Below are 13,622 nucleotides of genomic sequence, written 5' to 3'. Positions count from 1 at the left end.
TGATGCCCCTGATGTCGACTCCAGTCCTTAGTCCAGTCGTTGCCGCGATCCAGCGCTGACCGTCCAGCCTATCGACCCAGTCTTGCAGCGCGCCAGCTCGAGCTTCCCGGGTTAACTTGCTGTGATACGCTTTGCGGCTAACCAGCGCGGCTATTGCCTCGCACTGCTTAATCGAGCGGCGGTATATCACGCCGCGTTGTGCTGCCTCCATTCGCCCCTAAATCGCCTTCAACGTCGCCGTGTCGGACTCACCACATCTTCGAATGTCGATCAGCATAGTAGTTTCATCGGCTTTAGCTTAGTTACGTACAACCTCCGAGTTGTCACGGTCGACCTCGTCGTATCCGAACACCGAATTGACATCTTCGTCTTCGTCATCACATAGGCTTCTTCTTCACCTTGCTCATCGTCAAAATCCTTGGATTGCGATGCATCGAATGAAATGATTTCGTCCTGCAGCGGCTGATACTCAGGGCGCGCAGAAACCTCATCCGTGGCTTCGCCGATGTCACTAATTCCCGGTATCACAGGCCAGGATCCTCTGGTCTAGTCGAACAATTTCCAGACCTTGGGCTCCTATATGACTTGAAGTTGAGAGGATAGATCTTTGCTCAACTGGAACCTCACACACTCTCTCCTGACTCTAGCCGTCATCATATGCGTTCGAAAGGCAAAGGCCAACAGCTGTTTCTGAACATTCCGGTACTTTCTTTCGGTACTTTTCTCCGCCACCAGGCTAAACAGTCTTTCGTGGAAATACTGAAGCCTCGTGCTGTTTAGCCAGCATAGAAGAAAACGACTCGTCCGACGGATCGTGTTCTCGCACCGATCTACCACGATGTCTAATGCCCCTAAGATGCATGATATCTTCTGCTCAGCTTCACTCGAGCTTATTATATCTTGATAACTCTCTTGGGTTCCCTGTCCTAAGAAGCAGTCTATCGCCAAGCCGCGCCGGTCAGGTAATCAGGTCGATGCTCGCAAGATATCGTATAGCTATAGCCACCCTTTTCTAGCTACCTCTAGCTATACCTATTCTTAGGTCTCTAGCTATATACCTTCCTCTCCCTTCTCTTATATCTCTTATACCTCTCTGCTCAGCCTTTTACTATACTTTAATTAGAGGAAAATGCCAGGGCAGACTAGCTTAGATAGTTTAATACTAACTCTATCCTAACCCTTCCTTATGTAGCGAGCTTTTTGTCAAGCTTTGATCAATAATATTTACAAACTCTCGTAACTCATGCTACAGAGTAGCAAAAAGCATGGGACAAGCCCGAACTAAATTGCAAGAGTCGCTTCTACGTTGAGCTCCATTTTCGTGTTGTATCTACAAAAGTTTGTTATTCGAACAACCAGTCATCCCGAACCTCAACATTGCCATATGATAAAAAAAGCGGAAAGAATGAAGATTTGCTAGATAGCTTTAAGTTAACCAAAATTCTTCTACTCGTAGTCCCGAATTCGTACAGAAACCTTGCCAATCTTCAGCCCTTATCTTAATTATCAATATGCCGCCCCGTACCAGATTGCCGTCCTCCCAATGTAATATTAAGAGGCTGCAAACTACGCTCTGCTTTAGCTGTAACGTATACTCTTTCGTGCGATGGCATTCCAGAAGCAAAAACCTTTCCTTTCTTGGTTCCTCGCCGTTGTCTCCAAATTTATCACAGCACTCATCCACATACCATTCCGATTCGTAAATGGGTTTGGTAGAGTTGTCTAATATACGCCAGTCGAACTCAGGCGTGAATTTAGTATAGCCTTGTTGACAAATCCAGCACTGGACCCAGCTAACAGAAGTTCGGCACGGCAGTTCCAGAACTATTCCCCTGACCTTTAACTTAGTACCCTCTTTCATCTCGTGGTGAAACGTGCAGCCACCGATCATACATTTGGCCTTGGGCGCACGGAAGCTTCTAATAGCTAACCTTCTGGGTGAAGGTTTGCGGTGAATATGGTACCTCTTGCGGGGTTGCCACATTCTGTGGGCATTTTGCAGATTATCGAACAATATCTGCCCTTTTACCGTCTCGATCTTGAGCGGCGGTTTCAACTCGACCATCTCTCTTGGTTCGTCCTCCACCTCCGCAACCGGATGGGGGAAGTGTACCTCAGATTTCAAATGCCACCCTATCCAGCTCCAACTAGGAAACGTTGTTTCACACTTTCGCCGAGCTGGGGCATCAGGTTTGCCGAAACACGCAGGGCATGCGTCAGGATCAGAGGCGTTTCTTCCCTGTCTCCATAAAAGAGACTGAGGGAAATTGTCTTTCGGTAAACCATGACAGAAACCGGTTGGAAATGCAAGCTGCTCAAGGCGCTGTAGCAATGCCGAAAACGCTACCAAGATGTCTTGGGAGTGTGTCAGCTGACGCTTGCAGTAGAGATTTACTAAACGCTCATATTCAAACAGCTTATTATTTCGAAGTTCCTCCTTGGTTGGGAAATGGAGGTCGATCTTCGGAGGATTCTTGACCTCGTCGTTCATGTCATATGACAGAGGTTTCGTGCTCCCACCGAAAGTTTTCTCATCATCAAGGGCCTCGCAGCAGATCATGGAGTTGCAGCTGTAGTAGACCTGATGTTTGGTAAATAGCACAAGTCTTTGAGATAGCAAAGCTTCCTGATAAGTCCAACCACGTTGCATCCACGGCGACACTGCCATTTGCTGTTCAAAACTGGGTAATTTCTGGAGCATGATGTTTCCATTCCCGAACTCGATTCTGAGCTGATGACTTCGTTGTGATTCCGGGCGGACCCTGGACAGCCCACTGTTGCTATCGTTGCTGTCCGCAGCAACGATTGTTGCCCAAGCTCCACCATATATAGAAGCCATATAACCCAGCTGCTCATTCTTCTTGATCCTTTTGTCTTGGTTAATGCAAACTTGATCAACCCATAAGTATCTCTGGCGCAGGTCTTTAGTAACAATTATACTGTCTTGGACTGTTTGTGGAAGCCTTTCAATAGCTATGGGACCGGGTCCAGTAACCTGGTAATTAGCTTCAAAGCTCCCCCATACATAACTCAGAGCTAAATAATGAATCAATTCTCCGGCATCACTCGGGTAACATACTAAGGCCTCCTCCTCTACATCAATAAGAAAAATGTTTTTCAGACACGGAGAATATTTTCTCTGACATGAAAGATGCTCCTTATGGCAGTTTTCCAACCACGCCAAGACTGCCGCGTAGTTGGGGGTTTTCTGGACAATTCGGACAGTGCCCGAAGCATCTTCAGCAAGCCCTTTTCCAAATGTGTCCTGAAGCATAGGTCGGAGCCAGGTTTGTAATCAAGTCGGCCGACTTCTTGCGAACTCAGCATACAAGTCCAGTGCGAGTTGCGTAATAAGGAATTCGGATCCGCCCAGGCGGGGTCTTCATTGAATATTCTTGCAGGTTGGATACTCCGATGAAGTCGGCACAAGGCCCAACAACTCGGACAAGATGAGGGACCAATTGAGTTTTGAGAGTCAAAGAACACCCGTTTCGCTATAAGATTCGAGGATTCATCCAATAGTTCCTCGCCCAAGACATTTCGAATGCCGAGTTCGGCACATCTTTGGCATTCGTCTTCAGTGGGCGATGGTAGAAAACCGGCCATGAGACACACAATGAAAATGTACCAGTGAATATGAACAGAGATATGGCTGCGAAAAGCCATATGAAAGCAGGGCATAGGACGTTGCTTCGCGCTATGAGGGAGTATAAGATATTAATAAAGTTCCTGTTCTAGCCCGGACTCATACGCTTTTTCTCACTGTCTGCCTCTCCTCATGCCTTATGCATGTCAGCTGCAGGAGGCCTCGCATGACGTAAATACACCCTATGGTAAATGACGCTGAGGCTATTTAACGCTCAAACATCCTTGATGGCGAGGCGCACCCTCCGATCAATCATTACTCATATTTGAAGGGGGTCATACACGTAATCCCCAACCAGAGCCGATGTAAATTGTCTCAATCTAACGTGAGCACTGAGTTCGCAACTGGATGACCAGCGCTCCCCACATGTCAACTCAATCAATCAAACACTGCAATCAAATCAAATCATCCCATTATCCAAGTTGAAATGATTGGTATACTACTACTTGCCTCTGAAATCTTGATATGTCCTTACTAGAGGTTGCCTGACTACTGTCCTACCCTAAACCATACAAGCCAAGTTAAGTGATACATCATTTTCCGCCAGGCTTCGACACTTTGTCTCACTGGCTGAGACCACGTGACAAAACCCGCTGGGTTGAAACGGTACAGAGCTTACCTGGAGACCATGGAACGGGGCGGTTGCCTCGTCTACAGAGCAGCGTTCTGGCCGTCTTGGGTTTTTCCCCTGCAAGGGGATGCCCTCTTGAGAGTAATGCGTCTTTGTGCCGATAATATGCTGGATGAACTAGATGGGAGATGCTGCCGGAGGGAAGCTCTGCGAGGATCAATTGTATTGATGTCCGGTGGGACGTGCTTCACCGACAACTACTGTAGGGCCAGCTACAGGTAGAGAGGTGCCTTTTGTGGGGATAAGTAGAGAAAAAGCTCGAGCATGTATACGGCTCCGACGCAAGAGGCCTTGCAGATGATCCGAGCGAGAATCAGCACGGCAGCGATTGTAGATAGTTTAGCTCAGCACGTTCTGTGCTCTATTAGGAGACTTTTTGGGGCCTATGGCCCCCCGGACGAAAAATATACATAACATAACACATATCTCACTTATGGACGAAAAATATACATACATACATACATATCTCACCTATTTGTTATGGCGGGGCGGGTTAACTCCTCTGTGCTGGTTTCCCTAGAAAGATAACAAGCGCTTCACCGTCTCTCATGTTATGAATGTTTGGTATGGAACCCTGCCATATATCGATGCAAAGTAAAGAAAAAGAGTGTTGCTGTTGAATATGCAGAAAGTATCCTAGTAATTCCGGGCTCTGACCGGGCGATGATTTGTGGTGCTGAGGTACCAGATTTACCGTAACTGATCACAGGATCTGACTGTACCTGCTAACATATCTATTTTAGAACGCGTCAGGTCGCGTATTGTGGCAGGCAACCATGCCACAAAATATCAACGCCACAAATACCTTGGCCACGTGCGTTACTGATTACTGATTGATTGATTAGGGGCTTACTGATACTGATAACGTATCAGTATCAGTACTGATTGATAACTGACTGCTTGTTGGGACCTCTGCCAGGGTAAGCAATACGCTCCTGACGAGCCAGGTTTTGGTGTTTCTGCTGCTGTCGACGCCGGCAGTTCCTCGCCCGCTCGGTTTCGCTTTCGATCTTGGATGGGTTTGTGAAGGCTCGACGGCCCATACTGAACGAAGGGCTTGCTTCCTTTGGCTTGATCATTCATTTTTTTCGCCGTGATTGGAATTTCCTTAGTTATTTCAATTGCGATGCTGACTCTCCAAATGGGTCTGATTACGTGTTTAAGTTAAATTAAAATAACGGCAGTTGCGAATCACGCAACTCGATAGAATTTATCACATGCTGTACCGGGGGTGGCGAGTGGTGTCGAACATCAATCAGTTATGCAGCGACTCTAGTAACCAATAACCAAATCAACACTACTAGAGTTGATTTTATTAATCCATTTTAAACCTAGTAGGGTTGATTATTGCCAGGGTGTAGAGTTGATTTTATACTTTTACATAAATAGAAATGGAGGCGCTGATCAGGACAGGGGCTCACATTGAAACGCGACGCGTCCGGTCGCGTAAATTGCGGGATAAGTATAATATACTGCATGGTGTCATCCGGAGGACCCTGTTCTTATTTCTTATCTGTTTATTTTGCCCCGAAGGTGGCTTCCATAAAGCCTCTCGAGACTATGCAACGGCAATGCTTCAGTTTCTAAAACCCGTGATGTCGAGATCGAATCTTATTGGTCCAAATGTGATGTTAAGCGAATTCTCCTGTCCCTCGGCAAGCATTAAAGTGCACAACAAGTTATTGTACTTCTTCTGATCTTGATAGTATTCTCAGCTCAGCCCTTTGCATGCTTCATAAAGTCCCAACAACATCTAGTTAATAAAATCCAGGAACGGCTGTTTTCTGCTGAAATGATTATTATTAACCTATAGAAAAGATAATAAAGCAGAAAAATATTTATAATACCTCCACGAGGCGTGTATATATAACTTAGACCGGTCACTTATTATATATATATCCTGAATCCTAAAGCTATCTAGTCTAATAGAATGAGGCAGACACTTTTCTCGTCACAGAGCAGTTTACCATCTACTTAGAACTAATAGCGGTAAGTCGTCTTTTAATCCCACATTTTAAACTAATGAGTTGACGTCTCTTCTTGAACTTACGTAGTTCCCAGTTAACGTCTTTCAGGAACTCCTCACTATTGTCGGATGTAATAAAACGATCCGCCGCATACTGCTCTAGCCACTCATCCAGCGAACAAGTCTCGTCGTCATCCAGTCCCTTGTGTTTCTGCCCTCGCTCATCCACCAACTCTACTATATTAAGTGTGCGCAGCAAGTCACCCGGCATCGAAGCGTTTTTTTTGTTGGCTTTGGTCGGGATAGTTCGGTCGCGATTTCTTAGTCGGGTCGCCTACCCTACTCAAGAATGTAGACCAGAAATGCGCCGCATTTCCAATGGTACACCTTCCTTTGTCATCACACTTTCTTGGCATACAAGTGTTAAGAAAGTGGCCCTGTCTACACCTAAATCCTTAACAAGTGCACAACAAACGACTCAACCTGCGCTTTGCGCAGTCGCAAGCCGCGGCGATGGCCTCGTTTTCGACGAGCCCGCCCGCTGCCCCAGACCCCTTCGATTTAGGGATCCACACTCCCGCTAATCTGAATCGAGGAGCCCGTGCAGCTCTCTTGCAGAATAGCCCTGCGACCGTGAATGGCACCATTGGTGTTTTACCCGTTCCCAGGCAGATGGCCCAGACTCCATCCTCACCACTTATCGCCGCCACCGCTGCTGCAGCTACGGAAGACGCTGCGCGTGCCAACTCACCATCGATCTCTGAACAACAACCAATCTCTATTATCGAGTCGGCCAATGATCTCGCGCGAGAACACGCGGAAGAGTACAACGCCAAGCTGATGGTCTTTCAAACCTTCTGCGCCAAGTTTGAAGAAGCGGCTCAGCAATTCGCTACCGGACCGCAACGCCGTTTCGCTAGACAACTTGCTGACAGCTTCCTCGGCATCTGGAAACGAGAGCTCTCCGGCTCCGGACCTACGACCCCCAAGCCCAGCTACAGCAGCGTCGCCGCCATCTCGCTTCCCGCTGCCCACATTCGCCCAGCCCACCGCCACCATCAGCAACACCGTCAGCAACAACAGCAGCACCGACAATCCGACCCACCTCATCGCCAAGGGCAACAGCCGACCATCGCCCCACTCCGACAAGATCTCCGTGTCTTCATCCGTCTAGAAGCCGGAGCCCCGGCCAGGGCCCACAGTGGCTATGCCATCCGGACCTTAATCCGGGAGAAACTCGGCGCCGTCTCAGACAAGATCCGACAGGTGTTCCAGGTCCGGTCTGGATGGGCCGTCTTGGCTGCCGACTCGGCAACACGCGACTTTCTTGTAGAAAAGCAGGCTGAATGGGCCGCGGAACTGAAACCTATAGCAGTAGAAACGAACAAAGAATGGTTCACCTATGTGGTCTCAGACTTTCCCAAAAGACTGACCGACTTTCACGGTAATGAGGTGGATAGCGACAGCATCGTCAGCGACGAGATAGAAATGCAGACGGGGCTCAAGCCTGTTGACATACGCCCGGCGCGACAATTCTCGGACAACCCTTTGACCAAGGCCCTACTTGTATCCTTTCTGAAGCCCACAAAGAGATTTTGGTCGCTGTTTGGCAGCAGCATGGCCAGACTTGTCGACAAAACTGACCGGCTAAGACAGTGTGAGACGTGCTGGGGCTTTCACTTTGACCGCAACTGTCATAGACGGCCAGTCTGCCAACGCTGCGGCAAGATCGGCCACTCTACTGATGACTGCGCCGCGCCAGAACAGTGCATTAACTGCTTGGGCCCTCACCTGGCTAACTTTCACAGGTGCCCAGCTCGACCGAAGAAAGTGCGCGGCGTGCTGCGCCGACTTACCAAAGAACAGCGAGGACATGTCCGGACCGTAGGCGCGGAGGCATACCGACAACGACAGCGAGAAGCACAACCGGAATTGCACCAAGCCCATAACAGCACGTATGAACGACAAGGCGAGGATGCCGCATCACAAGAGCAGCCGAGCGTTCGTGCCCCAAGCCCAGCTATATCAGAAGCACCATCGTGCATCATGGTGGCCACAACGCCCCAGGTCGGTTACGAAGCAGAGGAGGAGCCTGAGCATCCCAGGCCGGGCTCACCGCGAAAGCGCCGAATAGTTCTCATCACTCGTCCTCATGACTAGGAATAGACACTCGCAGACACGAAGGAACGACAAGAAGCCGCTCAGGATCTTTCAGGCCAACGTCGGCAAGATCCCCCCGGCCCACGACTGCGCCCTGGCGCTGGCCGACTCGGAACGATATGACATTGTACTCCTGCAGGAGCCGTGGACGACTCATACAGAGACCCGCTTTCTGACCAAAACTCACCCGGCATACGACACATTCACACCAGTCGACATGTGGAACAGCAACGACACTCGGCCTAGAGTGATGACATATGTCAGGCGAGACCCAAGATTTCTCGCCGACCAGATCCGGCCCTTTCAAACTCGCGATATTCTCTGGCTCACGATCAATGGCATGACGATCGTCAACTTCTATCGCCAGAACGACGAGAGGGATTCCCTAAACACGCTGCTTCGCTGGCCTGTTCCGGAGCGCTGCCTCGTTGCTGGCGATTTCAATGCCAGGCATCGTAGTTGGCAGACGGGCCAAGCGACGAACCGCGGCCATGAGGTAGCAGGATGGGCGTCAGAGAATGACCTCAACCTTCTCAACACTCTAGATATCCCGACAAATCCACACGGCAACACGATTGATCTGGCCTTCACCAATATGCCACTGGCCGAAGCTACCGTCGAGGACCATCTCGCCACTAGCTCCGACCACTTCACGCTCAGCTTGACCTTCCTTGACATCAGATCGACTCCGGTACAACCGGCCAAGATCCGAGTTGAGACGGAAGACGAGCTTAAACGATTCGTCGAGATTGTAGAACTGGGAGCCACGGAAATCCCCCTCACAGATTCGACCCCTGCGGAGCTGGACGAGCTCGCGTCTTCACTTGTAAGTCTACTAACATCAGCAGCGAAAGCAGCTGGCCGGCCCGCGCGGAAAGGCGGACGCCCAGCCCCCTGGTGGACGGAGGAGTGCGCCTGCGCTGCGGCTGCTTTCCGGGCCATCAGAAGAAGCTACCCCTGCGGCTTCAACCAGGACGTTCAGATCGCCAAAAGAGACTTTCATCGTGTGGTCCGTCGGGCTAAGAGGCAGTATTGGCGGAACCTCATCGACAACTTCTCCAGCAGTAGCGCTGTTTTCAAAGCTGTCCGATGGTTGAAATCCCCTGGAGCCTTTCAGCCCCCGCCCTTGCAGGTTGACAACGTCGTGTACGAAAGCCAGATGGACAAAGCCAACGCACTCCGACAGGCTACGCTGGAACGAAGAACTGCGGAGGACGACATCGCAAACGCTTGGACACCAGTATCTCCTTCTAGGTTGATTCCTTTCTCGCCCAGGGTCTCGCTAGATGAGGCGCAGTGTGCGACCATCCAGACAGGCAATACATCGCCAGGGTCAGATAACATCACCGTCAATCTTCTCCAAGCCGTATGGCACATCATCGGAACACATGTCCGCCGCTTGTTCGAAGGATGCCTTTCCGCAGGCCATCATCCGAAACCATTCAAGGAGGCGGAGGTGGTCATGATCGCGAAACCGGGGCGAAGAGACCTCACTGAGCCACGGGCATGGCGGCCTATCTCGCTGCTCTCCTGCCTTGGCAAGGGACTAGAGCGACTGATTGCACGCCGCCTAGCCTGGGCAGCCGTTTACTACAGCGTCCTTCACCCGCAACAAGCTGGAGCGCTTCCCAAGAGGTCTGCGACAGACCTGGTGACAGCTCTGATCCATGATATCGAAGAAGCATTTGCACGCAAGAAGGTGGCGACTCTAGTCACAATGGATGTCCAAGGTGCTTTTGACACTGTCATGCGCAACAGGCTCGTCCTGCGCCTTCGTGAGCAAGGCTGGCCTGACTATTTGGCTCGTTGGGCCGGCTCCTTCATGAGCGGCCGGTCTGCGCGTGTCAGGTACCAGGATACCGTCACGCCCTCTTCTCCCCTTCAGTGCGGGCTCCCTCAGGGATCGCCGGTATCGCCGATACTCTTCCTACTCTATACTGAGCCAATCTATCGACTAGGCAATCCCTGGGGTCGCTTCGGCTATGCAGATGACACTGCCATCCTGTCTATAGGCGACACAGTAGATGAGACTACTGCCATGGCATCCAGCTCCATCGCAGAGATGGTGCGTTGGGGCGCGGCAAACGGCGTCTCCTTCGACCCAAAGAAGACCGAAGTAATGCACTTCTCCCGCAGTAAGCTCAGCACCGCGCCGGCAGTACGTCACGGCGATGTCGAGAAACACCCCGAGCTAGCTCTGCGCTGGCTTGGCATTTGGCTCGACAGCAGACTATCATTCCGCGTCCACGTCGAGAAGTGGGCGGCGAAGGCAAAGGCCGTCGCCTACCACTTGCGAGGACTCACCAACACAATACATGGCCCTCTTCCGAGTGCCGTGCGAGGTGCCGTCAGAGCTTGTGTTGAGCCGGTGCTACTCCACGGATCTGAAGCGTGGTACCCGGGCACCAACAGGCCGCGGTGGAGCCAGCCCAACAAAGACACACCGTCTAGTAACCAGCATCTCATACAGAGAATGAACAAAGCCTTGAATCAATCCATGAGAGCTATAGTGCCCGTCTGGAAAACGACACCCATCACCATCTTGCACAGAGAAAGTGGGATACCACCAGTCGATCAACTGCTCGAAGCCAGACGACTCAGGTTCTCCGCACGACTCAAATCACTCGACGACACCCATCCTCTTGTGAGAAGAGCGGCGCCACCGCGTCAGCCTACTTACCATGATCTCATCAAGCGCAAATACCAAGCACAAGCAGAAAGCAGCTTTAGAACACGTCTCCGACGCACAGACGAGCTTCTCGGGCAGTGCGCGCGTCCCAAGCTCATCCAGAAACGCTTCCAACAAGAACAGATACCACCACTACAGACTGCATCGAAAGAGAAGACAGCTGAGGCTTTCCTCCGCTGGGTCAAGTCACTCGACCCGCTCACCTTGGTCGTCTACTCGGACGGCTCTCTGTCCGAGAAAGGGGTTGCAAGCTACGGCTTCACCATTCACCAGGACGACTTGCCCATCTTTGATGGATCGGATCGCCTTGGACCTGCTGAGGTCTTCGACGCTGAAGCTACCGGGGCGTTGGAGGGCCTCAAGGCTGCCCTAAACCTGCGAGAATCAGCAACACAAAACATTTTCATCTGCCTAGATAACCTGGCGGCCGCCACGTGCCTGCAAGGCACACCATCCGACTCCTCTCAACACATCTTTCTCGAGTTCCAGGCTCTGGTGACATCGCATGGAGCCGTCCAGGTCCGTTGGGTACCAGGACACACTGACATCCCTGGCAACGAACAGGCCGACAAACTGGCAAAAGCAGCATCATCACTCCCTGAGCCCGAAGGTGCTCGCTCAACGTTGGCTTACCTACGAAGGATCGCAAGACAAAAACCGAAGGACACATTCAAGGCATGGTGGTCCGCTTCCGCTCCTGAGCAGTACAAGAGACTCAATCTCAAGGCGACTATAGGCTGCCCGCCGGAGCTATCACTCCCGCGTGTAGCCTTGCACCATCTGCTGGCAGCGAGATCCCTCCATGGAGACTTCGCTGCATACCACGAGAGGTTCGACCACGACGATGCACGCCTAGTCTGCTCATGCGGCCGACGCAAAGCACCGGATCACATCTTCTACTGCAGAAAGGTGCCACCGCGCCATCGGATGAGGCTCGCACCCTCACCGAATGCAGCGGTCAACCTTACAATGGGAAGAGACTTCACCAAATTTGTCGACTTGTCCAAGAACAGCGCGTTCTTTGGAAAGATTTGTCCTCGCTATTAGGCGACCGCGACCCGAGAGGCACTCGCAACTCTCCTTCCCTCTTTATCCTTTCACATTTCCTTTGTCACCTTTCTCTCTCATACATATTCATGGCCGGGTGAAGGGCGTTGCTGCGCCCTTCATCTGGCCGAGAACATTTGAGGCAGTCCCGAGCTGCCGCGTGCACAAGCTGATCTCAGCTTCTCTGACATCAGGACTGATGAACGGCTGCAATTTTGCAGCCACGCCTGGTCATCCCGCTGACGGGTAACAGGCTCGGTACGATGCGCCATTTGTGCCGATGATATGCTGGATAGTGTGTAATCTGTCGACGCGTTCGTAGAAATTGGATTTCAAGGGGGGTGTCTAATTTCGCGTCGCGAATGATAATCCCCCGTAACCAATGGCTTTCTGTACTTAGCGTTTAGATAGATCCGATTTTCCCTAGCCCAGCACGTCCTGTGCCCCATTAGGGGACTTTCGGGGCCTACGGCCCCCCGGACGAAAAATATACATAACATAACATAACATAACATAACATAACATAACATAAATGCCTTTCTTTACTCTCTGTTCTATGGCATCGGTGAATTATTATTGTTAGTCTGGGTGCTCCCTTCTTACTTATTCCATATGCAGGTCAGATTGCTGCTAGCTGCCTAGGTGATTTATACTCCCTGTACCTGAGCGGTGTATAAGGCGCTGGCATGGGTCCTCGTCTAGGCTCGGCTGGATCTCAACTTCCAGACAGCTATTGGGCGTGTGATGCCATGCTGCGTAACACTGCTTGCTCTCTGGCGCCTGCCGGAGGATTTGGGCTTATATGCTAGGCAGTTGGCAGCACACCTACCTGGCGGCCGGCCTCTGGGCTGGCCCAACGCATATCTCTTAGTTATAGACACTGGTGTGGTTGCCGGCGGGGTAAGCTACAAGTCCTTGTACTACTAGTTAACCCTTGTAACTCGGCCGTCTTCTTCAGCTAGATCTCAACTTCTAGACAAGAGGGCGTAAGGTTGAATCCTCCTTTTGACCCGTGGCAGCTGTCCCTTACACTTCTAAGGTTGTAAGTTTTATGCGGTTCTGAGTTGAGTATAGGGTAGGCAGGTTAGACTTGGTAGAAATAAGCAGAGGTATAGGGAAGGTAAGTGAGGTGAAAATGGTGGCTTGGGTTAAGTGCCAGCGGCAGATGGGTATAGGGTAGGTAAGTCAGACCTCAAAGCCCTACTCTTCTATTCCTAATTGTCGTGTACCCTTAATTGTCGCCTACCCCTGTTTATTTGTCACGTGTTTGTTTATCTCCTGTCTATTCCCATATGACCATACTATGGTGACTTATGTTTTCTCATTTCGATCGAGAGTCTGCCGGCGCATTACTTACGCGTGTTTACACGCTTAAACGCGTACTTCAGCTTTTTTACATCGTCTACTCTCTTTGCTGTAATTTCAATTCGAGGTTTCGTCCAACGATCTTTAAAAGCTCGTGCCATCAAAAGGCCAGTGACTA

At 50.8% G+C, this 13,622-nt stretch overlaps 2 protein-coding genes across 2 annotated transcripts; both read right to left on the bottom strand.

Moving 5' to 3' along the window:
- Positions 1–217: 217 nt before the first annotated feature.
- Positions 218–2,701, bottom strand: FOXG_19632 (uncharacterized protein; the record flags this gene model as incomplete). Its single annotated transcript, XM_018399893.1, has 3 exons — positions 218–257; positions 311–511; positions 1,689–2,701. 3 exons carry the CDS (start codon positions 2,699–2,701, stop codon positions 218–220), a joined length of 1,254 nt encoding a protein of 417 aa, XP_018244352.1.
- Positions 2,702–5,152: 2,451 nt separating this feature from the next.
- FOXG_19631 (uncharacterized protein) lies at positions 5,153–5,356 on the bottom strand (the record flags this gene model as incomplete). The annotated part of the gene is made up of 1 exon (XM_018399892.1): positions 5,153–5,356. The coding sequence occupies one exon, from the start codon at positions 5,354–5,356 to the stop codon at positions 5,153–5,155; it is 204 nt and encodes a 67-aa protein (XP_018244351.1).
- Positions 5,357–13,622: the final 8,266 nt, after the last annotated feature.

Source organism: Fusarium oxysporum, chromosome 6, assembly GCF_000149955.1.
Source record: "Fusarium oxysporum f. sp. lycopersici 4287 chromosome 6, whole genome shotgun sequence".
Taxonomy (NCBI): Eukaryota; Fungi; Ascomycota; class Sordariomycetes; order Hypocreales; family Nectriaceae; genus Fusarium; species Fusarium oxysporum.
This window is presented reverse-complemented; position numbering and strand designations above follow the sequence as displayed.